This window comes from Humulus lupulus, chromosome 4, assembly GCF_963169125.1.
Source record: "Humulus lupulus chromosome 4, drHumLupu1.1, whole genome shotgun sequence".
Taxonomy (NCBI): domain Eukaryota; kingdom Viridiplantae; phylum Streptophyta; class Magnoliopsida; order Rosales; family Cannabaceae; genus Humulus; species Humulus lupulus.
In genome coordinates this window covers 227,313,009-227,337,506 of record NC_084796.1, presented here as the reverse complement: position 1 = coordinate 227,337,506, position 24,498 = coordinate 227,313,009, and the positions used below count along the sequence as shown (strand labels likewise).

Here is a 24,498-nt window from a genome sequence, read left to right as displayed (position 1 = left end):
TGAGCTAGCCCCTGCAGTGTCAGTGACCTTAAAGCGAGTAATGGAGGATCTATTCAGTATATGCATGGGTTGCAGCAAAGGCTCTGAGGGATCCCATTTCACACCAGCTTGAGCACACATAGCGTCCCACATCAATTATTTCCCCCTTCAAGATAGCATATAGAAGTATAGCAGTATCCACACTCACATCACTAACATGTTTAGTGGGAAATAATTTTGCATTAATAAACTTATGCCATGCTTTTTCAATAACTCCCATCGCCTCTCTCTTAAATTTAATAGGATGACCTGTTTTAGTTAACTTCCATTGGGTATTTGGCTTACACAGAAATTGGATAATCTCATTCAAGTCAAGATTATCAACGATTTGGCTGTACTCATCATTGTCAATGCTAGGAAGCCCATAAAATTGATTTATGGCTGCACTTGAGAAGTTCACATTAACTCCTCGCACTGTAGCCATGGCTGTAAATTGAGAAATTCCATTAGCATAGAACTCTCTGACAATAGGGATTACTGCAGCATCTGGTTGTGAACAAAATTTGGTCCAATGTCTTTTCTCAATCTGTTCTGCAATAGATGGATACCCATGAAAAATCTCCATATCGAACCCCCTTTCTTCAATCATCGTTTTCTGTTTCACTACTACATCTTGATAGCGTTTGAATGCCTCCTCATAAATAAATTTGGTGGCATCAAACTCAACCTCAAATGAGGAAACACCTTTAGCATTCTTTCGAAATCTCTTTGTAGCCATTCGTCAGTTCAAGACTCAAAGATAACCTTCGTTAAACACAAATAAGTAAGCACTAAAAGAATAATTCAAAATACCCCAAAATATAAAGTCAAAATCCTCTAATTATTCCCAACAAACTTCTGTTAAACCAATAAACACTTCCTCTTCAAAAATATTGCATTAATTCCCCTTAAAACTGAAACATACTCCTCTAAGAACTTTCATCAAACACTTAGTGGGCAAAGACTAACCAATAGTGAAAAAGTATGTTATAGTATTTCAATCTTCCCAAAATTTGAATTATTACTAATATAACCATATAATCACTTAATCTAAGCCAATTATCACAATATATAAATATTTCATCCAACAAAAACCAATTAATACAAAATACCCAAAATCATATTCTTGAATACTCAATACCCAATAATCAAAGAATCAAGAAAATGTACTTACTTGTAATTGACTATAGATTTTGAAAGGAAATTTGTGTAGACAATGAGGATTTTGATGATAATGTGTGAAAAGTTGTAAAAAGATTGAAGATTGATGATAGGATTTAATGATTTTTTTTTTTTGGAAATAATTGGAGTGAAAATGAGAGAGAAATGATGAAATGATATGAAAAAAAATGAGAGTGATTTTTCGGTTTTGGGTCTTTGTGTGGGGAGTGAATTTTTTAATTTTTTTTTTCTGAAAACGTGAAGTGGTCGCAGCCTGAGCTTATTGGTGGCCGCGGCCACTACTCTCGGATCTCTAGGCCGCGGCCAGTGATTCTTGATGGCCGCGGCCACGGGTCATATTCTGGGCCATGTTCGTGCGGAGGCCACGGCCTGGAGATCCGAGAGTAGTGGCCGCAGCCACCAATAAGCTCAGGCCGCGGCCACTGATCATTTCTGCTCCTATATTTTCTGTTACGCGCGAAACCAAAATAAAAACCCCCCAATTTTTTTTTCCTCAAACCCGAAACCTCTCTCTTCTCTTCTCTCAGACCCATACCCCAAACCCCAATCTCTCAATCATGAAATTCATAAAAATGCTCTTCCCTAAAAGCGTTTTCTTGCTTTTCTAATTTTATTTTTAAGAACCCTAAAAATGCTCTTCCCTTTCAAGTAGCAGCTGAGCACTCCAATCTCTACCAATCCATTTCAGAGTACCTCATAGACAACCACGCTATTGCCGATATCCATCTGAGTAAGCTCTTTCTCTTTCTCTCTGTTCTACATTTGATTTTTTTTTCTTTGAATGTTTGGTTGTAAAGACTTTGACTTTGAATATTTCTGCTCTTGGTTTGAGTTTGAATGATTGAATATTGAAAGAGAAATAAATTTTGAATGCATCTGAGTTTGAATGGTTTTGCTCTTGATTTTAGTTTATTCACTTGCTCTGTCCATGGTTTACTAGCTCAGTTTGGATACGTGAGAAAATTATAGTAGGAGATTGAGAACAACTGTATATAGATATATGAATGTATGTATATATGTGAGACCCATTGCCTCTGTGTGAACTCATTGAGATTCTTCTTCCCTCATAACCAATTTTTTTTTTCTGGGTTTGAGTTAATTGACCTCAACAACTCTATTTATAGTTTTGAGTTGACTGACCTCAGGAGGGCTTGTTATGTTGTGATTGGAAACAAAAATGAAATATCAACTGGAAATTGATTGTGATTGGAATTAATTATCCTTTGTTATGGGCGTTCTTGCACTAGTTTTGGGTGCCCCTGCGCTATGCAGGGAATTTTTTGAGGGGCCTCTGCCTAGTTGGGCGCCCTTGCCCTATGGCCAATTCAATCATGTAATTTTTAGGGTTTGGGAAGAGCATGGGGGCTCTTGGGGACGATTCCACCACCCTGTTTGGTGGAATTGGAGGTCCCGAGAGCATGGGATTGGTCCTGAACTCAGTATTTGGATTTATTTCTTAACGGGATTACCGTTTATGGTTGTGACTAGGTTTACCGCAAGGCTCGGGGGAAAAAGGATCGCGCTCGAGGTCGTACCATTATTCGCACAGGACTTGAGGTAAGAAAACTAGTATATGCACATAGAGCTAATCGGTTGGTATGCTCATTAGCATTGAATTATCTGTGAATATGTGGTATAATCTATATGTACTTGTTTAATTATTATTCTATTAGAAAATGAAATTGGCAGCTAGCTTATTGCATTTTAGTATCATTTCTTTTTATATCTTTTATGTATCGTTTAAATATTTTTTTTATTAGTAATGGAAAATTTATAATTTTTTCTATAATTTGATTTGTTTGTTTTGTAATATGTTTTCTCGGCATGCATTAAATAGTTTTAGTATCTACAACTACAACTACAACCATCTTTCTTTCTCTATACATAAAACCACTACATATATATGCTGTAGAAATTAATGTTGCTAGACTTTTAACTTGCTAAAATATAATAATAATATTATTAGTTTGATTATGCAAACACTATAAGCCAATTCCTCCCCTTCCGATACTTATTAATACCCAAAATTTAGTTGATGATATTAGTTATTTATAGATTTTATTGTTTGGCAAAAAAGTCGTGTTGAAATTAATCAACTACTCATCACTCTATTTGTTTATTTTATTGTTGTTATTGTAAACTTAATTTATATATATATATATATATATATATTGTTTTGTGAGCAGTGTAGTCTTGGCTAGAGGCATAGACTGTGATTTTGTCTAGATCTTTGGCGTATTTTACCATTGTACTGAGAGTGCTTCAGTGTATGGGGTAAGTCAGTGTTTTGAGAACTAAATAAGTTCTTGTATGAGTTGATTGGTTCTTGTATAAGTTTTTTCTGTTTGCTTTAAGTTTTTCTTTATGGTTTTGCCCTCTTGCTTGTTCTGTTTTGTGTGGTAATCTTAATATCAGGATTAAAAAATATATGCTTTTACTGTTTGCTCTGTGTTTTCTGTTAAGTGTTCCGAATCTTGAGCTTATTTTATAGCAATCAAAGAATAGCTTAAGCTCTATTTTTTCTGTGAAATCTCTGAAATCTCATTAGTTGTTTTTTTTATGCAATCAATATTTATGAACTTTGTATCTTGAGGTATTCTTTTGGTTCTTTTATATGTTTAGGATTAATTAGGTGCCCATTTTGTTATTAGTTTGTGTATATGTGTGTTTAAATCAATTTCTTATCCTGTTTAGAGTATGATTTATGGTTTATTTTAAAGAGTGTTATTAGTTGGTGTGTTGAGATTTTTAGTTAGAAATGTATACCTGTTTGAACTTTTTGAGTTGTCCTTAGTTTTTGAGTTGTGATTCATTACTTTGATTCACAATCATATATTTTTCATAAGGAGATTGATTAACTTCTGTATGTTTGGGCTTTGGCTATAGTCAAATATATTTTCTGGAATATCTTTCTGTTTGATGCTCAATTCTTTGCTTGTACTGCTTTGTTAGATCATAATTTGCTTTAGTTCAAAGTTTTGAATACTTTTTGTTAAAAGAAATTGGATTTTGATTTTTTTGCTTTTAGACATTATTGGTGTTTTTGAGAGTTATATTCTTATTTATGTATAGAGTACTCTCGATCTCTCTGTCGTTGCACCCTCACCTCACCCTCACTCTCGGTCTGCTCTCCGATCTCTCCCCGATCTCTCAGACGCCGAAGCCCAGGTAAGCTGAAACCCAACTCAGAATATATATATAGTTGCTTTTATATATATTTATATATATATATATTAAGTTGATTTAATTTTGTTTAAATTTAATTATTTGAGTTGATTTTGTGTAGAAATTGAAGGAGTGTCTCTTGGAAATTCGGTCACTTGTATAATATAATTTTGTGGCATCAAGGTATTTATTTTTTAATTATGTTATTGGTTTAATTAATATAATTAATATGTGAATGTGTGTACAAAGTGAGATGTGTTTAGTGATATATTTATATATGTGTATAAAATTGTAGTATGTGTTAGTATTTAAATTTGATTAATAATATGTATATTGTGAATGTTCTGGGAATTTTCTGAGTGTTTTTTGTAGGGTTTTAAATTTTTGGGATATGTTATAATAGAGATGTTATGCTGTCAAAATTTTGGTAGAGTTAGAGGACTAAATAAATAATAATATAATAAATAAGACATTAAATACTTAGAATTAACAAAATAAATTAAAGAATAAATTAAAATATTAGATAAATAATTTAATTTAATATTAACAATTTAATAATTTTAAAATAAAGTGAAAATTATAATTTAATATTAACAAATTTAGTAATTTAAAAATAAATTAAATAATTAGATATATAATTTAAAAATAAATTAAAAGTTAGATAAATAATTTCAAAATAAATTACAAAATTATAATTTAATTTAATATTAACAAATTTAGTAATTTAAAAATAAATTAAAAGTTAGATAAATAATTTCAAAATAAATTACAAATTTAGATAAATGAATTAAAAAATTATAATTTTATTTAATATTAACAAATTTAGTAATTAAAAAAATTAGATAAATAATTTCAAAATAAATTAAAATTTTAGATAAATGAATTAAAAAATTATAATTTAATTTAATATTAACAAATTTAGTAATTTAAAAATAAATTAAAAGTTAGATAAATAATTTCAAAATAAATTACAAAATTATAATTTAATATCATAAGATTTTATAAGACATCATAAAACATCTAGTGTTAAAAAATATTTCTTTTTTTGTTGCTTTTCTTTGGTGATAAAATTTGATCACCAAAGATTGGATATACGTTTTATATATTATCACTTAGTGATAATGTTTTATTAATTATTTTCAATCACGAAAAGCCTTAGACCCGTTCGGTGAAGCTGAGTTAGTAAGAACTCTTAAAGATGCTTCTCCGAATTATCCAGGACGGTATGTGTCCGCATGGATAGTTTGGATTTGTTGTGTACCTATAATTTGATCTAGTACTCATTTTATTGTTTCGTTAATAGAGAGTTCAATATGGGTCTCCTTATTTGTTCTCGTAAGTGGGCAAACTTAATTTTAGTCTGCCCACTTATGAGAACTATAGGGAGGTGCTGCCGAAATTTTTACATAAACGAAACAATTTTAAGAGTGTAGATTAAATTATATGTATACTACAAATCTGAATGGGATAGGTTCTTTACCCTTATAGAAGTGGAGTGAAAAGGTGGATTAGGGCACACACACATAGTCAATAAGTTCTAATTATTGTTTATTCTTGTATCGTAGATGCCGATCGATAAGAGTTGGACGGCATTAAGGAAGCGTAACTGTGATGCTTATTGGAACGGTCTCCAAGCCTTCTTGAGAATGGCAAAAGAACACGTAGACTGCGACGGGAGAATTTTATGCCCGTGTGTGAGGTGCCTGAATGTTAAACTACAAACTATAGATACAGTGGAGGCTCATGTCTTTGACAAGGGTTTTCAACAGAGTTATCAAAAGTGGGTTTACCACGGTGAGGTGGAAGCTAGTGTCGCCAATGAGGTAGTTGAGGAGAATGAAGATGTAGACGAGATGGTTGACGTCGTTGATGATTTCCTCCTACCGACAAATGCAGAGGAAGCAAATGGTGTGTCTGGCAGTCGAATGGGACAGTATTATAACGAGTTGTTCGACGAGATTGAAGCTGAGTTGTATCCGGGTTGTGATTGGATATCATCCTTAAATGTTTTGGCAAAGTTGATGCATTTGAAAGTTACACGGAAGTGGCCAAATAACTCTTTCGATGAATTGTTGAAGTTACTAAAATTTGCATTTCCGAAAGATAATAAAATTCCCCCAACACACTATGAGGCGAAAAAGAAGCTGAGTAAGTTAGGGTTGGGATATCAATCAATCCATGTGTGTAAATATGATTGTTCATTATTTTATAATGAGCATGCAAGCAAAGATTCATGTCATGTGTGTGGGAGTAGCCGATGGGTCAATGAAAAGAAGAAGGGGAAAAAGGTTCCACACAAGGTGATGCATTACTTTTCATTGACTCCCAGATTAAAGCGAATGTACAGTTCAAGACATCCAACTAATGACATGTTATGGCATCATACTGGGAGATCAATAGAAGATGGGGTGATGCGTCATTCGGTTGACGGGTCTGCATGGAAAGACTTTGATGCCACCCATCCTGATTTTGCAAAAGATCCTAGAAATGTTCGTCTAGGCTTGGCTGCTGATGAGTTTAATCCTTTTGGCAGCATGAGCTTATCATACAGCATGTGGCCTGTGATTTTGACGAACTACAATCTCCCCCCTTGGCTATGCACGAAGGAAGAGTATTTTATGCTAACTCTGCTTATTCCTGGGCCAAAATCATCGGGTAAAGACATGGATGTATATCTAAGACCCTTGGTGGATGAGTTAAAACAATTGTGGATTAACGGAGTCGACACAAGAGATGGCACAAGGAATGAATTGTTCAAGATGCGTGCAGCCCTTCTGTGGACAATTAACGATTTCCCTGCTCGTAGTAGCTAGTCTGGTTGGAGAAGGCAAGGGTATAAAGCATGTCCAACGTGCAATGAAGACACCACTTCCATTCGAGTGATTGGTAAGACATCGTATGTCGGTCATAGGCGATTCTTGAGGACTAATCATAAGTATAGAAAGGACAAGGAATTTGATGGCAAAGTTGAGAAAAGAAATCCTCCACAACAGTTTACTTGTCAACAAGTTTTAGATCAAGTCAATGCTTTACCGCTTCAAGTGTCTGGTAAACATGACAGATTTGGGGGGGTGAAGCGCAAGCGAGGTGCAGGGGAAAGTAATTGGAGGAAAAAAAGTATTTTCTATGAACTTGATTACTGGAGTTCAAATCAGTTAAAACACAACCTAGATGTGATGCATGTTGAGAAGAATGTGTGCGACAGTATCCTTGAGACTTTGTTAGATAATGATAAATCTAAGGACACCACTAACGCAAGACATGATTTAAAGAATATGGGGGTTAGGAAATCGTTGTGGATTTACGAGGATGCCAATAAAAGGTTAATGAAACTGCATGCTCCATACGTGTTCACTTTTGAACACAAGCGAGATTTTTGTCAATTTTTGAAAGGAGTGAAGTTGCCCGATGGTTTTTGTTCTAATCTAAAGAAAAAAGTCACAGACAATGACTCAAACATTGTTGGGTTGAAGTCCCATGATTGTCATGTGATAATGCAACGATTACTTGCAGTAGGTGTTCGCAAGTTTTTACCAGAATCTATATCCACTACCATCACTTAATAGTGTAATTTCTTCAAACAATTGTGCTCTAGGACACTGAACGTTTCTGATATGGAGAAAGCTAAGGATGACTTGATTGTTATTTTATGCAAGATGGAGTTGATTTTCCCTCCAGCATTCTTTGACATAATGATCCATCTTGTTTTGCACTTGCCTGATGAAGCAATATTGGGAGGACCTGTATTTATGAGGTGGATGTATCCTTTTGAAAGATACATGAAAAAATTAAAAAACTATGTCAGGAATAAAGCTTGTCCTGAAGGATCTATAGCAGAAGGATATGTTGCAATGAGGCTATGAAATTTTGTTCAATGTATTTCAAAGGTGTGGAAACAAAATTTAATCAGCCTAATCATAACGAAGATGCCCCGTATGTGAATCGACACCTCACAGTGTTTGAATCTCAATGTCGTCCTCTTAGTAAGGGAATTCCCGTGCCCCTCGATGAAAATACTCGGAATAAAGTTGAGTGGTTCATATTGGATAATTCTCCAGAAACTGAAGTGTATTTAGAGTAAGTACATAATTAATATTCATTTTATTCTTTGTTCAATCTACTCTTTAATTAACAATATTGACATTGTTAATTAATTAACAGGGAACACCTAACTGAGGTGCAACAAAGAGATATGGCTGCCAATCATAAATTGATACATAAGAAAGAGTTTCGTTCATGGTTTCATAAGAAGGTAACTTGTACTTAGAAAATTGCATACTACAAATTACATTCTCATTCTAATATATTTCTTTATTATTAGATATATGACTTGCACCAGCTTGGGTCATTAGAGCATGCTGATGAATTACTAGCTTTAGCATCTGGGTCAGATCTATTGGCTTACTCCTACCAAGCATGTATAGTGAACAGAGTTCGATTTGCTTCATACAATCGAGATCAGAATCGAATTACACAAAATAGTGGAGTGTGTGTTGCTGGAACAGAAGGTTTTAACTATTACGGGCAACTTGAAGAAATACTCCAGCTGCCTTTTACTGGTTCTTATTCGGTGGTATTATTTCGATGTAAATGGTTCAATACAGATCCGAAAGAAAAAGAAAACCTCACTGTAAATAATATTACTAGTATCAATGTTAGCGGTGAATGGTATAAAGATGAACCGTTCATACTAGCTAGTCAAGCAAAACAAGTATTCTACATCGATGATCTCGTTAGAGGACGAGATTGGAAAGTTTTCCAAGAAGTGAATCATCGGCAAGTTTGGGACTTTCCAGATGCTTCAGATATGATTGCTGATGTTGATGTTGTACATGACACCAACTCATCGAATTTTGTTTTGACTGTGGATCTCGGAGAGTTGGTTGTTCAGCAATCTGATGTACCAGCGACCCAAGTCAACACGGCCCATCGACCTTCTTTAGTTGTTCAAGAAGATGATGGATTTATTAATGACAATGAAGATGATATGGCAGACAGTGTAGAAGAAGCAAAAGATGAGGATGAATTAATTGTCGACCTTAGTGATGATAATACTGATGATGTGTGCCCGATAGATGTTGATGTAATTAGTGAGGATAGTGACTATTCTACTTAGTTTTGTATCTAGTGTTCAATGTATTATACATATTGAGAAATAAAAAGTTCGTTTCCAAATAGCATGTTTCAAATTACCTAATCAATTGAAATAATACTCAATAAATTAATTATAAATAATAATTAAATATTAAAATAGATAGGTTAAATTACTGTCGTGTTAGTAGATGTCAGCAGCTGTGGCTAGAGCTCACGGTGGAGACGCTGGCGGTGATCCTCCACCGGATCCTACTAGGATCCCGACCACATGCGACTCAAGTAATTTTTTTGTTATTTTTTTTACTCACATATGTTTATCATGTATATACTAATATTCTATGTATTATTAATAAAAAAAAAAATACAGGAATCCCAACTAAGAAAAAGGGTCGTGGCGCAGCTATTGGAAAAGATCTAAAGGAGAGGCGGCGTAAAAATGGAAAACCACTGGAAGTAACATTTTTCCCACGACCGTACAAGGTTGTTGGGGGCGAGCACGCTGCTTTTGTCCGCCTTGTGGGAACCCAAATTAAAACAAAAGTTCCCGGACATTATGGTCCATGGGAATTAGTGCCTAAACAATACAAGGATCAGGTCCTTAGCATAATTCAGGTAAAAATAGTATTAAATATATTTTTTAAAATTTTTTCTTTAATATAGTACATATATTATTAATATGTTTAATTTTCAATTTAGTACTATTATCAAATAGCGGGCCGCGAGGATTTCTTAAAGTGTTTAGATGGTATCGATCGAGAGATGAAAGACCGATACCGTAATAGGAAAACACTAAGACACGAACACTTTGAGAAACACTACAATGGACCGGAGGATTGGGATAAGGTTCTAAACAACCCAACCAATGATGTTAACAAGGAGGAGTGGAAGCAGATCTGTCAGTTATTTACAAGTCCACAATTTATTGCGCGCTCCGTAAAGAATAAGGAAAATCGGAAGAAACAAAAGTATTCTACAACGCAGGGTACAAAATCGCTGGCAGCCGTTCGTTTTGAAAAAGTAAGTAAAAGATAAAATATTATCAAAATTATGTTCTTTTAAATTATACGTTCTCTAACATTTGGGTTATATTTTTTAGACGAACCCGGACCTCATTGAGTCATGGAAGGATTATCATTGGAAGAAAGCAACAAATGATTTCGTGAACGATGATGCTCGCCAAGATTATGTAAGTTTGAATTATATTTTTTAATATTAATAGAGTTATATTTAATGTTAGTGTCTAACATTTTTTGAAAACAGGAAAAACTGAAGGCTGATTTTGAGTTACAAACTCAGCAAACATCCACTGATGCTTCTAATAATGATAGTTCGTTATCAGTTGATCAGGGGGAGGTGTTACAAAAAGTATTAGGCCAAAGGCGTGGACATGTGCGAGGAGTGGGCCGCAAATTGAAGGGGTCGGGGTCGGGGTCGGGGTCGGGGTCGGGGTCGAGGTCGAGGTCGGGGTCATCATCTACCCAACACTCTCACTTCAATGAGTCTCAAGTTCCTCCTCATCATTCAAGAGAATATATATAAAAATTGGAGAATAATCTACAGAAATTGACTGATCAAGTTAATTTCTTAACTCAATATTTTGTACCTTCATTTCGTCCACCAAACGTTCAGATGCCGCCTGTGCCTGATAGTGATAATATTTCTAGGGCTTCGTCTTCTCAACCTCCAGCTCCAACTCATCCTTCTATGTACGGGGTAGCGCCGTCTCAACATATGGTACCTCCATATATGTACGGAGCAACACCTTATCCGTGTCTGATTCCACCGTCCTCCCAGCCATCGTATCCCTACATGTATGGAGCTGGATCGTCCACATTACCTCCCCAATATCCTTGGCCGATGCCGCCACCGCAGCAATCACAACCACAGCCACCGCAACAACCACAACAAGAAGACAATAGGGAGGAGGACGATGCAGCTGATTTAGGAGACTAGGTTTATTTTATTATTAATTATTGTTAAATTTTATGAACAATATGAATATTTGCTATGTTAATGTAATGCCCCAAAATTCCTAATAAGGTTTAGGACCTTGATTAGGAGGTCGGGAGGGCCATAATTGATTTTTAATGATATTTAATGATTATATGCATGTTTATGTGAATTATATTATTATATGATGGTGAATGCATGCATATGGGCTTATATTTTAAATGCAAGGGCATTTTGGTAATTTGGCCGTTGGGGGCGTGATTGTGTAATTTTATGCATATGGGTGAATTATAATTATAGCCACATTATAAGGTGGATTGGTTCAAGCTTTTTGACATGAGACGATCATGAGATGTAGGTGTTCGGTCTAGTCATAACGGGTTTAAGTTCAAGGCTCGGGGTGAGTCTCGGGGTGAATTTAATGATTAGAGCATTACCAGGAATTAAAGGGTAATGGGATATGATTTATTGGTATTTGGGAATATTGAGAATAGCAGGAATTGGAGAGCGTTAATTATAATTAACGAGATAGGTTGGAAATGACAGATTTACCCTTGGGAGTGTTTAGAAGCTTTTAAATTGGCCTAGGGGCATTATGGTCTTTTGACCTTAAGGATTTATATCAGCCTTAGGAATTTTGGAAGGCTGTGGATTGATATTAAAACAGAGCTTATCCTCTCTTTCTCCCTTCCTTCCCGTACAAGTCCTCCTTCACCCTCTTCTTTAAGTTTTGAGAGCCTATCTTGAGGAAGCAAGCTAGGGAGTCAAGCTTGGGGAGGTTTAGCTTGAGTTCAGCCATTGGGAAGGATTCAAATCATGTTTGAGGTAAGTTTCTACCATTAATTTCTGGTTCATACTCTGTTTTGAGTTTTAGCTTTTGACTTGTGAATCACTTGTAGAAAGTTTGAATTAATGGAGGTTTGGGTGATGTTTACTTTGGGTTTTGATGAGGGTGAGTTGTAGAGGATGTTTGGTGGTTGAATTGGGTGTTAGGTTGTGATTTGAGAAAGGTTTGAGGGGCTGGTTCTAAGGGAAAACGTAGGGGAGAAATCTGGTGTGCGAGTTGTCATTTTGGCTGAACTGGAGGTTGCGCCGCGGCATGGTCAGGGAGATCTGCGACCCTTGGAGTAAGCTGGGTTTGGGCGCCTCTGTTTGAGGGACGAGTCGCGGCATGGCCAAGGAGGGTCGCGGCCCTTAAGGTCATTTTTGCCAGAATGGGGTTTTTAGCTTGGGGATTCAAGCCTTAAGCCTCGGGGTTGTACCTAGTACCCGGTTAAGTGGGGATTGATGTTCCGGAAGCTAGATATTGATTTGGGAACTTAAGTTGATCATTTTTATTGATGTTACCTTATGTTTGGTTATGACTAGGTGACCGCTAAAGGACTAAAACCTGATCGTTCTCAAAGGTCGTTTCTTTTATTAATTCTCGCTCGAACCCAAGGTAAGAAAACTGCACCCCATATGTGACATGCATGGCTATGATTGATGCATGTTGGATGTTTAAATGTAAACATTGATAGCATAATGAATGCCTGGCAATCTTGCCCATTTGCTTATGATTATTATTGAGGCATGCTGGATGATTAAGTGTGATGCATGTGATGCACGAGAAATATATGATTAGGGCATGCCATGAATGATGAATATGAGATTGGTCAGAGCTTGAGTCTCTGAGTTTGTGCATGATCATGATTATGCTAGCAACTGTTTAGTAAGCATGATGAATGCCCTATTCTTGGATAACTGGCATATGATACATATTGATAGCATTGCTTACTTGTGCATGGTACTGACTAATTAGTCAGATTTGGCAAAGGTGCTAGTATCAACTGTGAAGCTGTGACTCATTAGTTAGGTTCGGCAGTGGTACTGGGCACTGGTCACGTTGCACTGACTCGTCAGTCAGAATTGGCAAAGGTGTTAGAATCAGCTGTGAAGCTGTGACTTATTAGTCAAGTTCGGCCGTGATACTGGACACTGGTCACATAGCGCTGACTTATTAGTCAGAACGGTCTTAGCGTGGTTCACGCAAGCCAACGGAGATTAGATCTAATCGACCATTAGCATTGAATGACTCAAAGAGCATTAATGCCAGACCGACCTCGAGGGTCGATGAATGAAATAAGCACTTGGAGGCTAGTGGCTTACCTAGCAGCCACTCTCCCTCTTGAATCATGTGATGTTCACTCATTGGTTTGAAAGTTTTACCCTCAGTGTGATTATAATGATAATCATTTGATAATGTTTATGTAAAGTGTTATGTTTTCTTGCTGGGCTTCGGCTCACGGGTGCTATGGGGTGCAGGTAAAGGCAAGAGGAAGCTAGACCATCCTTGAGTTGGAGAGCTTAGGTGATGACGTGTACATATGCAGCTGCTCGTCCGCCACAGCCGAGGTTTAAAGTGGAACTAGGGTTGAACCCTGTTTTGCCGCTTAGAACGACCTATTGTAAATATTTTCTGTAATAAACTCTGAAATTATATTTTCGGGATCCCAATGTATATATAGTAAACGTTCTAGTGAAACGTTATATCCTTATCAAAGTTTTTAATCCCTAAACCGCTAATCATACTTAGTTCACGATTTTGGCCAAGTGACTCGATTATCGAGTTTAGCACTGTTTACAAGGCACACCGTAACGGTCCCTGGAGTTGGAGCGTTACAGTTAATGTATTATGAATATGTACAATTGTTATTTTAATAAACTAATTTGAATATTTAATATAATATTTTTATTTTTAATATATTTGTTTTCAATTATTTAAATTTTAAATAATAATTTCGATAAATAATTAATTAAAATTGTATTTAATTAATTTTTTTTATATAAATAAAATAGTATTAGGGGCGACACTGTCGCCCCTGATAATATGCCACGTGCAACCATTTGGGGCGACATATCGACAAAAATAATTCAAAATTTTTAAATTTTTGAGGCGACATTTCAAGTTTTAGGGGCGACTGTGTTGCCCCTGATAATATGCCACGTGCAACCATTTGGGGCGACATAGTATAGTATTAGGGGCGACTAATGGAGTATCAGGGGCGACATATCGACAAAAATAATTCAAAATTTTCAAAATTTTTAGGCGACATTTCAAGTTTTAGGGGCGACTGTGTCGCTTCTGATATTTGAATATCAGGGGCGACCCTCGAGTCGCCCCTAATGTACCCTTCAGGGACATTTTTCCACGGGCGACTAATCAGGCGTGACTTTTCGGGTTATTAGGGGCGACATGCGTTGCCCCTAAAACTCATTTTTGTTGTAGTGTATGGTGAAGTTTAAATTTAAACTGAAAATAGCAAGCAATATAGGAATGGACTTGAGTCTGGCTACCTGTGCAAATGTTTCTACAAAATTTGTCCCTTTAACTTAGTTATATCCTTGAGCAACAAGTATAACCTTATTTCTTGTTACGTGTCCAAACTCATTTGATTAGGTCGTTGCTATAGGGTATTTTCGCACCCGTATTTTTTGGTGCAAAAATACTTTCCTGAAGTGTTTTGCTACCCAAATTTTTGATGTCTATAGTGACAACATTGTCATCACTATATGCCTAGATATTTTGGAGGGTAAAACCGCTTGCTAGCCAAGGTACCCATTTTAGGTTTATTGCGACAACATGTCGTCATTATAGATCTTTCAATAATTAAAAAGATATAAAAAATCTCAATATTTTGTAGGTTTAAGGTATCTGTCGCTACGACATATGTGTCGCTATAGGTATCTTTTTTTGTAGAGCAAGATATATTAACAGTTAGATAGTTTACTAGCTTTTTTTCCACTATAATTTATAGTTAAATATATTAATCAAATTATATCGTTGAGTTACTAAACTATAGTTTATGTTAACCCACATCAAATATTCTAACAAAAATCCCCAAGAGCCAACAATTCATACTACATAATAACTCATCTACACTATTTATATTTGTGGAACCCTCAACTATGACAATTATTATTATAACTAATTTGCACTACATGAAAAAAAAATCCTTTATTCAATTTATGATATTTTTAAATGCACCTCCTATCGTTAGAATTTTTTTCCTATATTATTTTTCTCACCTTAAATTAATAGATAAATCCTCAATCACCCAATATGTATTATAATCCAGCTACATAGACTCAAACTCATCTAAAGTACAAAGCCACCACCTATCATTAGAATCATTTTTTCCCTATATTTTTATATATTAACTTTATAATCTTACAAATATACTTTTAATGCAAAAAAAAAAGACAATGATATTAAATATTTAGAAATATACAATAACAATTTTTAAATATACACAACTCGAGATCAACCAAACCATGAATTTATTTTGTTTTTTCTTCTTCTGTCTTATTTAGCCAATATTTTTTTCCATTTTCTTTCTTACATAGTCCACCACGTAACTCAAATATTTTATTTTTCTAGCATAATAATTGTTATCCCAAAATGTGAAAAGGATGATGTGGCAGTAAAATTGGCACGTGGCATGGATTAGTTGGGTGATCTGGCTTAGTAGTAGCCCAATGCATCAGTGAAGAATTTGGACTGCTTGAGAGATGCCATAGTCAAGTCAAATACACCCGAGGATAATACTTGGGCTAAGGTGTGCTTGGCTCGGACCCTAGTCCGAGGAGCCCAAGTGTTTGGTTCAAACCCAAGTCCAAGGAGCTTAAAAGATGGGTTTGGACTTTGGCTCGAGGGAAAGACGCAGCAGGTCCGATCGGACCTTAGTTTGAAGAGCCCCTAGATGCTTGGCTCGGACCATGTCTGAGGAGAACCTCTTAGGTGATTGGCTCGGACCATGTCCGAGGTGGGCTTCCTATGTGTTTGGCTCGGACCTAGTCCGAGGAGAGGTCCCATGCATGCCAAGAGATGGACTTAGACTTTGGCCAAGGAGAGGCCACAAAAGGTCCGATCGGACCTTAGTTGGAGGAACCAAGTGCTTGGCTCGGACCTATCCGAGGAGAGTCTTCTAAAATGTTTGGCTCGGACATGTCCGGGGTGAGCTTCCAAGATGTTTGGCTCGGACCCTAGTCCGAGGAGAAGGCAAAAATAGGTCCGATCTGACCCTAGTCCGAGGAGCCAAATGTCTTGGCTCGGACCTTAGTCCGAGGAATGCTCAAAGAGGTTGGCTCGGACCATGTCTGAGGAGAGCCAATGCATGTGGCTCGGACCTTGGTCAGAAGACGATAATCATCAACAAACAAACTAGACTACGCCAAATTCCCGGAAACTACTTCAGTAAGAATCGGTCTGGGCACCGCGGGAATCTCTCATTCCTCACTCAAATTGAGGAATCTGTTGTATTTTAAATATTTCTTGTAATTTAAATATAATGTGAATAATAAAATATCTCTATCTGGAGGGAATATCAGTTGATGATCCCAAGCCTATAAATGGAGGGTTGATGGGATCGTAAAAGGACTTTTGACAATTTGAGAATTAGTCTGAGTTCTAGAGAGAGAAAGTGTGTTTTTCTTGAGAAAACTCCTTTTTGTATTCTTGAATATTTACACTTAAGAAACTCAGTTGACACGGGTTCGTCTGATCTTGAGTGTGAATAGAGTAATAAAATCTCTAAGTGGATTAGGCTATTACCGACTGATCGGGGCTGAACCACTATAAAATCTCTTGTGTTATTTACTTTCATTGATTGAACTGTCTGTTGTCGTTTACATTCTCTTGAAGGCTTGTCGTTATTGACGTTCTCACGTCGTTGGCTAAAAACACAGTCAACAATAATGAAAGAAAAATATAATAATTTAATTAATTAAAAAATGAGGACAACTTTAATAATTTAATAGCATATTATTATAATTGCTATATAATCAAGCTAATATGATAAATTCTTGTTAATTGCTACTAAAAATAAATCAAAACTATTAAAAAAAAATTAACAATAATGATAAACTCACTACACAAAAAATACTATTCGCGTTAGTCAACGGACGTCCACCTAATCACTCAAATTTTACACTCTCTCTCGTCCATCTTTATCTCATACTACCACCTCTTTCCCTCCAATTCTCACTCTCTCCCTCTCGTTCTCCATCCTCTCTCTCGTTCTTCTCACTCACGGTGAGGAGCTTCGGCACACAAAAGAACGGCGGGGGCACCCTCCCTCTCACTCACACACACTTGGCTGGGGTCGACAGAGGTTAAGTTAGTTGTCTATATATAAATATATATGAGTTTTTAATGGTTACGTGGTGATTACATTTTTAGTGACATTTTATAGAAGATTTTAATAGATCATTAATATATAAATTTTTATTTTTAAATTTTAATTTTAGAATTAAAAATGAATTTCTAAATATAAAATTAAATTAGTTATTTATTTACAATCATTATATGTGATTATAACATCCAAAATATACAATTATTTTATTGATGTTTTTATGAGTAAAATCTCTAAATTATTTTATTTTTAACACTTTAGTTCTAATTTAAATATTAAACAATTTTAAAAAAAAAAATTATGTTCCTATGCTCTATAATTTTCTTTTATTAAGAATTCAAATCTTTCTTATCGTTTGTAGCAATTTTTGGATATATTATTTCACAAAACAAACTCATTAGTCTCTATTAATTGTTAATGGTGCTATATTCAATTATTGTCTGACAATTTAATCCATATACAATGATACTATTTTACTTAAAAAAAAAATAGTTTTGCATATATTATTAATTATTGTATTTATGATTTTAAAATTTAAATAAATAATTACATGTAAATAATTTGTTAAGGATTTATATTTTAAAATTGTAATGTTAAAGAACTCAAGTATAAAAGAAACAAATATGAATCGTAATTGAAAAAAAACTAATTGATATTTGAGTTAAAAATATTTAATTTTTAGAAATAATTTAATGATTATAATAATATTTATTCTTTTTATATAAGAAAAAATTTAATTAACATTCTTTTTAAGAAAATAAGATATTTTGAATAAATACTATTACTTTTCTAGTTGATCACAATCATTCAATAATGATCCAACAAATGAAAAAAAATGTAACCATCAATGAACATAAATTGATGTAACTATATATATACATATATATATATATATATATTTCTCTAGAGAAGTTAGTCATTATGTGTCATTTATTCAAATCTATTGACACAAAATTTCAAAATTTCGTCAACTATATTTAGGATATAATTAGGTTGAAAAAGGAGATGAACACAAAGAAAATAGGAATTACACACGCGGTTTCACATGGTTTGTTATTTAAAATTCACCTAGTTCGTGAAGCACGGTTATTGGATTTCTTTGAGTTTTAAAATATGAGATTTTTTCCCAAGGTTTTGGTATAGGGTATTCAGCATGAAGTTGCACTGATCAAAACTTCACCTATTTATAGTGGGAACAACATTGAGGTTGTTTAATAACACTAAAAAAAAAATAGCTTTTTATTTAATTAATTAAAAATTTAAAAATTAAACATAAAATAGTGTTTGGTAACTTTATTTTTATTTATTATTTTTAAAAAAATTAATTAAAATTCATTAAATTTTGAAAATAAATTCTTTTCACTTTCAACATTTTTTTAAACAGTTTTCGACTTTTCGTTTTTCTTTTCTTTTTCAAATCAACATCTCATTTTATATTGTTAAACAAAAAATAAAAATAAAAGTTATCGAACACATTTATTATTTTTGTTTTTAAATACAAAAAACAAAAATAGTTACCAAACATATTTCTATTTTTTAAAAATAAAGAAACAAAAATAAAAATAATATTTCTATTTTTATGTTTAAAAAATTCAAAAACAAAAATTTTACCAAATACAACCATTATTAGTTTCCCACAATATGGGAAGTTACCCAATTTAAAATATTATCATTAAATACAAAATATCTGGTCAATCCTCAAATATTTCACCCAATATAGGATTTATCCCCTTATTTATGGCACATAATTAATGTGGCTTCTGGAAAAATGTGTATCTTCCAACTTGGTGACCCAAGCTGATAACACAACACATACTACGTTAATTTGGTGAGCTAAATGGATAAGTCGACTTATGTTTTGCGCGCGTTAGGACTCTTGATCGAGGTGCATGCAGAAATGGTGGTCCATCTTTAATCATTTGAGAAATCTCCATTAGAAGATGTATTATTTCTCTGTGAGCAAAACATTAATCCAACATGAAATTTGGGTTGCAACAAAATAAAAGAGGGAGAACAAGAGTAAGAGAGCTACATTGTATCAACATGTTTTTGTGTGAAAAATGAGAGAATCTTCATTGTTTGAGAGCAAGAGAGAAAGGTTGAAGAAGGGAAGTGTTCATTGTTCATATGAGTTTTCTAGAAGGTGAGATTGTATATCAACGTGAATTTTAGTTGTTTTTTTTTTCTAGAGAGAGGCTGTGTCAACAATTCAAAGAATTATTATGTCAATATTTTGTGCAGAGGATATTTTTGTTATATTATTTATAATATAATGTTTTAGATTAAATAAATGTGACAGAGTGTCATATGTTGTAACATGCAAATGAAAATTACAACATTTAGTTAATGCAAATGTATAACATATTTGAGAGTTACAAATTTGTAACTCTCAAATATTGCTCATTATTGTGTAAATTTGTTGTTATACAATATTGATTTGAATTTCACAGAGCCATAAGTGAAATGGTTGTTGGAGACTTGGTTTTAACCCCAATAATATGTTTGTGGGTTACAAAATCAATTGGGAGTAGTTTGGCACTGTTTGGAAAATTTCACAAAATTTGTGCTGAAAAGAGGTTGTGGCCGCGACCATTGGTGTTCCTGGCCGCAGCCTGTGGAACAAAAGCTCACGGTCGCGGCCAGTGAGGCTGACAGCCAAAGCCAATTTTCCAATTCAACTTTGAATAGTTACAACAGATCATGTAACTCCCAAAACTCCTTATTCTTTTTTTATTATTTACTTGTATTTCTTATTTAGAGTTGTAATCTTTTTATTTCTTTTGGTTAAAACACGATTATTTTATTTGTATCTTTTGTTTAGAGTTATAATTTTTTCTATTCTCTTCTTCTACTTCTTCTTATTCTATTTGTAATTTTCAGTCATAGAGTTTTAACATTATTTAATCAATCCTTGTTTATTTGTTTAATTTTGCTTAGAGTTGTAAAGGTTTTCACCATTTCTTTTGAGGCAACATACTTTTTTCTAACAATTTTATCATTATTGTGTACATAGAGAGCTTTGTAAGGTGAGAGTTGCCAGGGATAAATCGTCATGGCTATGTGTGTAACTTGTTGTGATCATCTTTGCTAATGGAAGGTTCTCACGGAGAGCTCTCTTTGGACTTAAGACATGTCTTAAACCGAACCAATATATTGTTGTATTCTTGTTTTCTTTGTCCTTGAGTGATTGTTCTTTTGAAGGTTCTCATGGGCTTTCATGTTCTAAACTTGGGATTGTAAGGGGATTTACAACATAATAAACAAATATATAGAACTAAATAAATAAAAAAAAGCATTACTACAAAAAATTAACTTTTTTGTGTGACTCATTTGAGTTAATAAAAGACGCGCGTTGATCAACATTGTAGAAATACGACACTTAAAATCCAAGTATATGAAAGTCACTCATCATGTTGGTACTAAAGTGTAAATAGGTCCGATCGGACCCTAGTCCGAGGAGCCAAATGTCTTGGCTCGGACCTTAGTCCGAGGAATGCTCAAAGAGGTTGGCTCGGACCATGTCCGAGGAGAGCCAATGCATGTGGCTCGGACCTTGGTCAGAAGACTATAATCATCAACAAACAAACTAGACTACGTCAAATTCCCGGAAACTACTTCAGTAAGAATCGGTCTGGGCACCGCGGGAATCTCTCATTCCTCACTCAAATTGAGGAATCTGTTGTATTTTAAATATTTCTTGTAATTTAAATATAATGTGAATAATAAAATATCTCTATCTGAAGGGAATATCTGTTGAGGATCCCAAGCCTATAAATGGAGGGTTGATGGGATCGTAAAAGGACTTTTGACAATTTGAGAATTAGTCTGAGTTCTAGAGAGAGAAAGTGTGTTTTTCTTGAGAGAACCCCTTTTTGTATTCTTGAATATTTACACTTAAGAAACTCAGTTGACACGGGTTCGTCTGATCTTGAGTGTGAATAGAGTAATAAAATCTCTAAGTGGATTAGGCTATTACCGACTGATCGGGGCTGAACCACTATAAAATCTCTTGTGTTATTTACTTTCATTGATTGAACTGTCTGTTGTCGTTTACATTCTCTTGAAGGCTTGTCGTTATTGACGTTCTCACATCGTTGGCTAAAATCACAATCAACATTTTGGTGCTTTCATTGAGAGCCTGAAGAGAAGGACAGACAGTCCCTGAAGCTATATGGCGCCTAAGAATACTAATGCGGCCTCCAAGAGGGCAAGCACCTCTAAGGAGCATGCTAGATCAGAGGGTCCCAGCGTTCAAGATTGTGAGACTGAGCCTAGAGTCGTGCTCAAGGATGTAGCTCCAGAAGTTGAAGAGCTCCAGGAGACCATGAGCGCATTCCAGGAGGAGCTGGCTCAGTTCAATGCTAGGCAGGAGGCGTTTGCTGAGGAAATGGCCAGGCAGAAACGTGAGATGGACGCTAGGAGCGAGGAGATCCGTCGACGGCAGGAGGAGGCCGACAGGCGACATCGCGAAGCTGCACTTTCTCTGGAGGCAGCTAGGCAATTGACCCGAGCCAATGCTCAAGCTGCACCTAGGGTGGCACCCACCCCAGAGGCAAGGACCACAGAGGCTGGTCGTAAGAAAACTGATAGATCAGGCAGGGGTGGTGGTAACCCACTTGGTCATGAGGAGGAGGGAGCCCGATCGCGCACTGCCTCAACCCAAAGGGGGAACTCTAAGACCCCCTCAAGGAGCCACCGATCAGAGACTTCCAGGTCAGGGAGTCATAGGTCAGGCAGTAAGAAAACACCTTCTGAGCAGGAGCACAATAGAGCTCGTCGTGGCAAAGAGACTTCCCACTTCAAAGATGGGCATGGGCGTGATGAAGCTGATAGTCACTACACCAACCAGTCGAAGGAGAAGAATAATAACCAACGAGGAGGAGAGGATCAACTAGCTCAAACAGGAAAGCCACCACGGCATCCCAACCAGCGTAATAGCAAGGAGCACGCTCCACCTAGCAGACCTTCCGAGAAGACTCGAAGTACGGTGTTCGACCGGTTGAGAAAGAACACTGCTCAGAAGGACTTGAGGGACGTCATTGATGATAGGAGGAGGACCGTCCCGATTGAAGGGCAAGAGCCAATCCGTCCTACCAGTCGAGTAGAAATACTCGGTGGTGGTGTGCCGGATAGGAGTGCCCGACCAGGCGGTCCCGAGAGTGAGACCCCAGCAGTGGCCCTAGGCATCTAAGCCCAACTTGATGCTTTGACGACGGCAGTCCAGAGTTTGTCAAAACAACCAGTTATTGATCCGGTAGACCACAAAATTGGTAGCCCTTTTTGTGCTAGAATTAGAGCAGCTCAACCACCAAAGAAGTACAAAGCACCGGTACTGCCAGTTTATACAGAAAAGGCAGACCCGGTAAGGCACGTTGGGAAGTTTGAAGATCAGATGGAGCTGCTCGGGGTGAGTGATGACTACCGCTGTAGAGTCTTCCCCACCACATTGTTAGACTCCGCCCAGGAGTGGTATTGGAAGTTCAAACCAGACTCTATCACCTCTTGGGAGAGTTTTCGGAAGGAGTTTTGCAGGCAGTTTAGTACTGCCTGAAACCCTCCTGTTTATGCCAACCACTTAGTGGATATTAGGCAGGCTAAAGATGAGTCTCTCAAGAACTACATTCAAAGGTTCATGAGAGAAGCTAACCGAGCTACCGCGGTTGGAGATGAAGGGAAAATGGTGGCAATCTCTTCCGGTATTATTTATCGAAGTCCTTTATGGGACAGCATCCACCGCCATCCAATTTCAACTTTACAACAGTTTTTAGACCAGGCAGATAAGTACATGAAGTTGGATGATGCTATTGAGAAAGGAGAGAATGGGTTGAACAAACCAAGTGGATCAGGTGATACCCCCAAGGATGGAGGAAATGATCAAGGTGGTAGTAAGAAACGTGGGAATAACGGATCTGACCGCCGCAATGAGAAAAAGGCTAAGTCGGGATCAAACGAAAAGCCAACGAAGTATGAGCCTCGATTCACCAACTACACCACTCTTTCGGCGACCCGGGCGGAGATATATTTAGCCAGTCATCAGGAGGTCCCTTACCGGAAACCCCCACCAATCAAGAAGGAGATGAGTAAGAAGGATATGAACAAGTTCTGTCGTTTCCATGGAGACTATGGTCACGACACGAATGAGTGTAATCACCTTAAAGATGAGATAGAGTTTTTCCTCCGGTCGGGGAAGCTAAAAAAGTACCGAGCGGAGAAGACCCAAGGAGAGGGGAGCAACAATAATCCTGGGTTCAAGCGGCAATGGTCCCCACCTTTGCAACCTGAACCTGTGGACTTCACATTGGATACTATATGTGGAGGACCACATCTTGCTGGAGATAGCAACAGGGCGAGGGAGAGGTATGCTCGCACCCTTCGTCATGAGTTGAGTGCAGCATCCACCTCGGAAGTTATGACGGTGGAGGAGCGACCACCAAAGAACCCAAGATATGAAAGTGAATCCCTCACTTTCACCGAAGAAGATGCTAAACATGTGAGGTATCCTCACAATGACCCTCTTGTTGTGACAATCCAAATTGCTAATATGAAGGTAAAAAAGATGTCTTGTTGATACAGGAAGCTCTGTAAACATTATTTATAAGTCCTCCTTTGAGAAAATGAAGCTATCTATCAATGACTTGAAGTCGTGCTTTCACGTCATTTAGGGGTTTACTGGAGAAGGACTGTCACCAGCTGGGACAATCAAGTTACCAGTCATGACGGGGGAAGCCCCCAAGTATGAAACTGTAATGACTGAGTTTTTGATTGTTGACTGCCTGTCCGCCTATAATGTGGTTATTGGTCGACCACTACTCACCAACTTCCATGCGGTAGTTTCAATTTGGCACCTATCCATGAAGTTCCCGACCAGCGCTGGCATAGGCTGTGTCCAAGGAGACCAAAGGGAGGCTAGGGAGTG

The 24,498-nt window shown here is 36.3% G+C and overlaps 1 protein-coding gene across 1 annotated transcript; it reads left to right on the top strand.

Annotated features, from left to right (window-relative positions):
- Nucleotides 1-10,115: 10,115 nt before the first annotated feature.
- LOC133832958 (uncharacterized) lies at nt 10,116-24,167 on the top strand. The gene is made up of 4 exons (XM_062263228.1): nt 10,116-10,476; nt 10,556-10,645; nt 10,720-10,812; nt 24,156-24,167. The coding sequence occupies exons 1-4, from the start codon at nt 10,219-10,221 to the stop codon at nt 24,165-24,167; spliced, it is 453 nt and encodes a 150-aa protein (XP_062119212.1). The 5' UTR covers nt 10,116-10,218.
- The last annotated feature ends 331 nt before the right edge of the window (nt 24,168-24,498 follow it).

Excerpts from the sequence above, each read along its gene's own strand:
- LOC133832958 (XM_062263228.1), top strand. The coding sequence starts at position 10,219 with ATGAAAGACCGATACCGTAATAGGAAAACACTAAGACACGAACACTTT. Across the intron at positions 10,477-10,555 it reads CAGCCGTTCGTTTTGAAAAA|ACGAACCCGGACCTCATTGA; the intron begins GTAAGTAAAAGA and ends TATATTTTTTAG. Across the intron at positions 10,646-10,719 it reads ATGATGCTCGCCAAGATTAT|GAAAAACTGAAGGCTGATTT; the intron begins GTAAGTTTGAAT and ends TTTTGAAAACAG.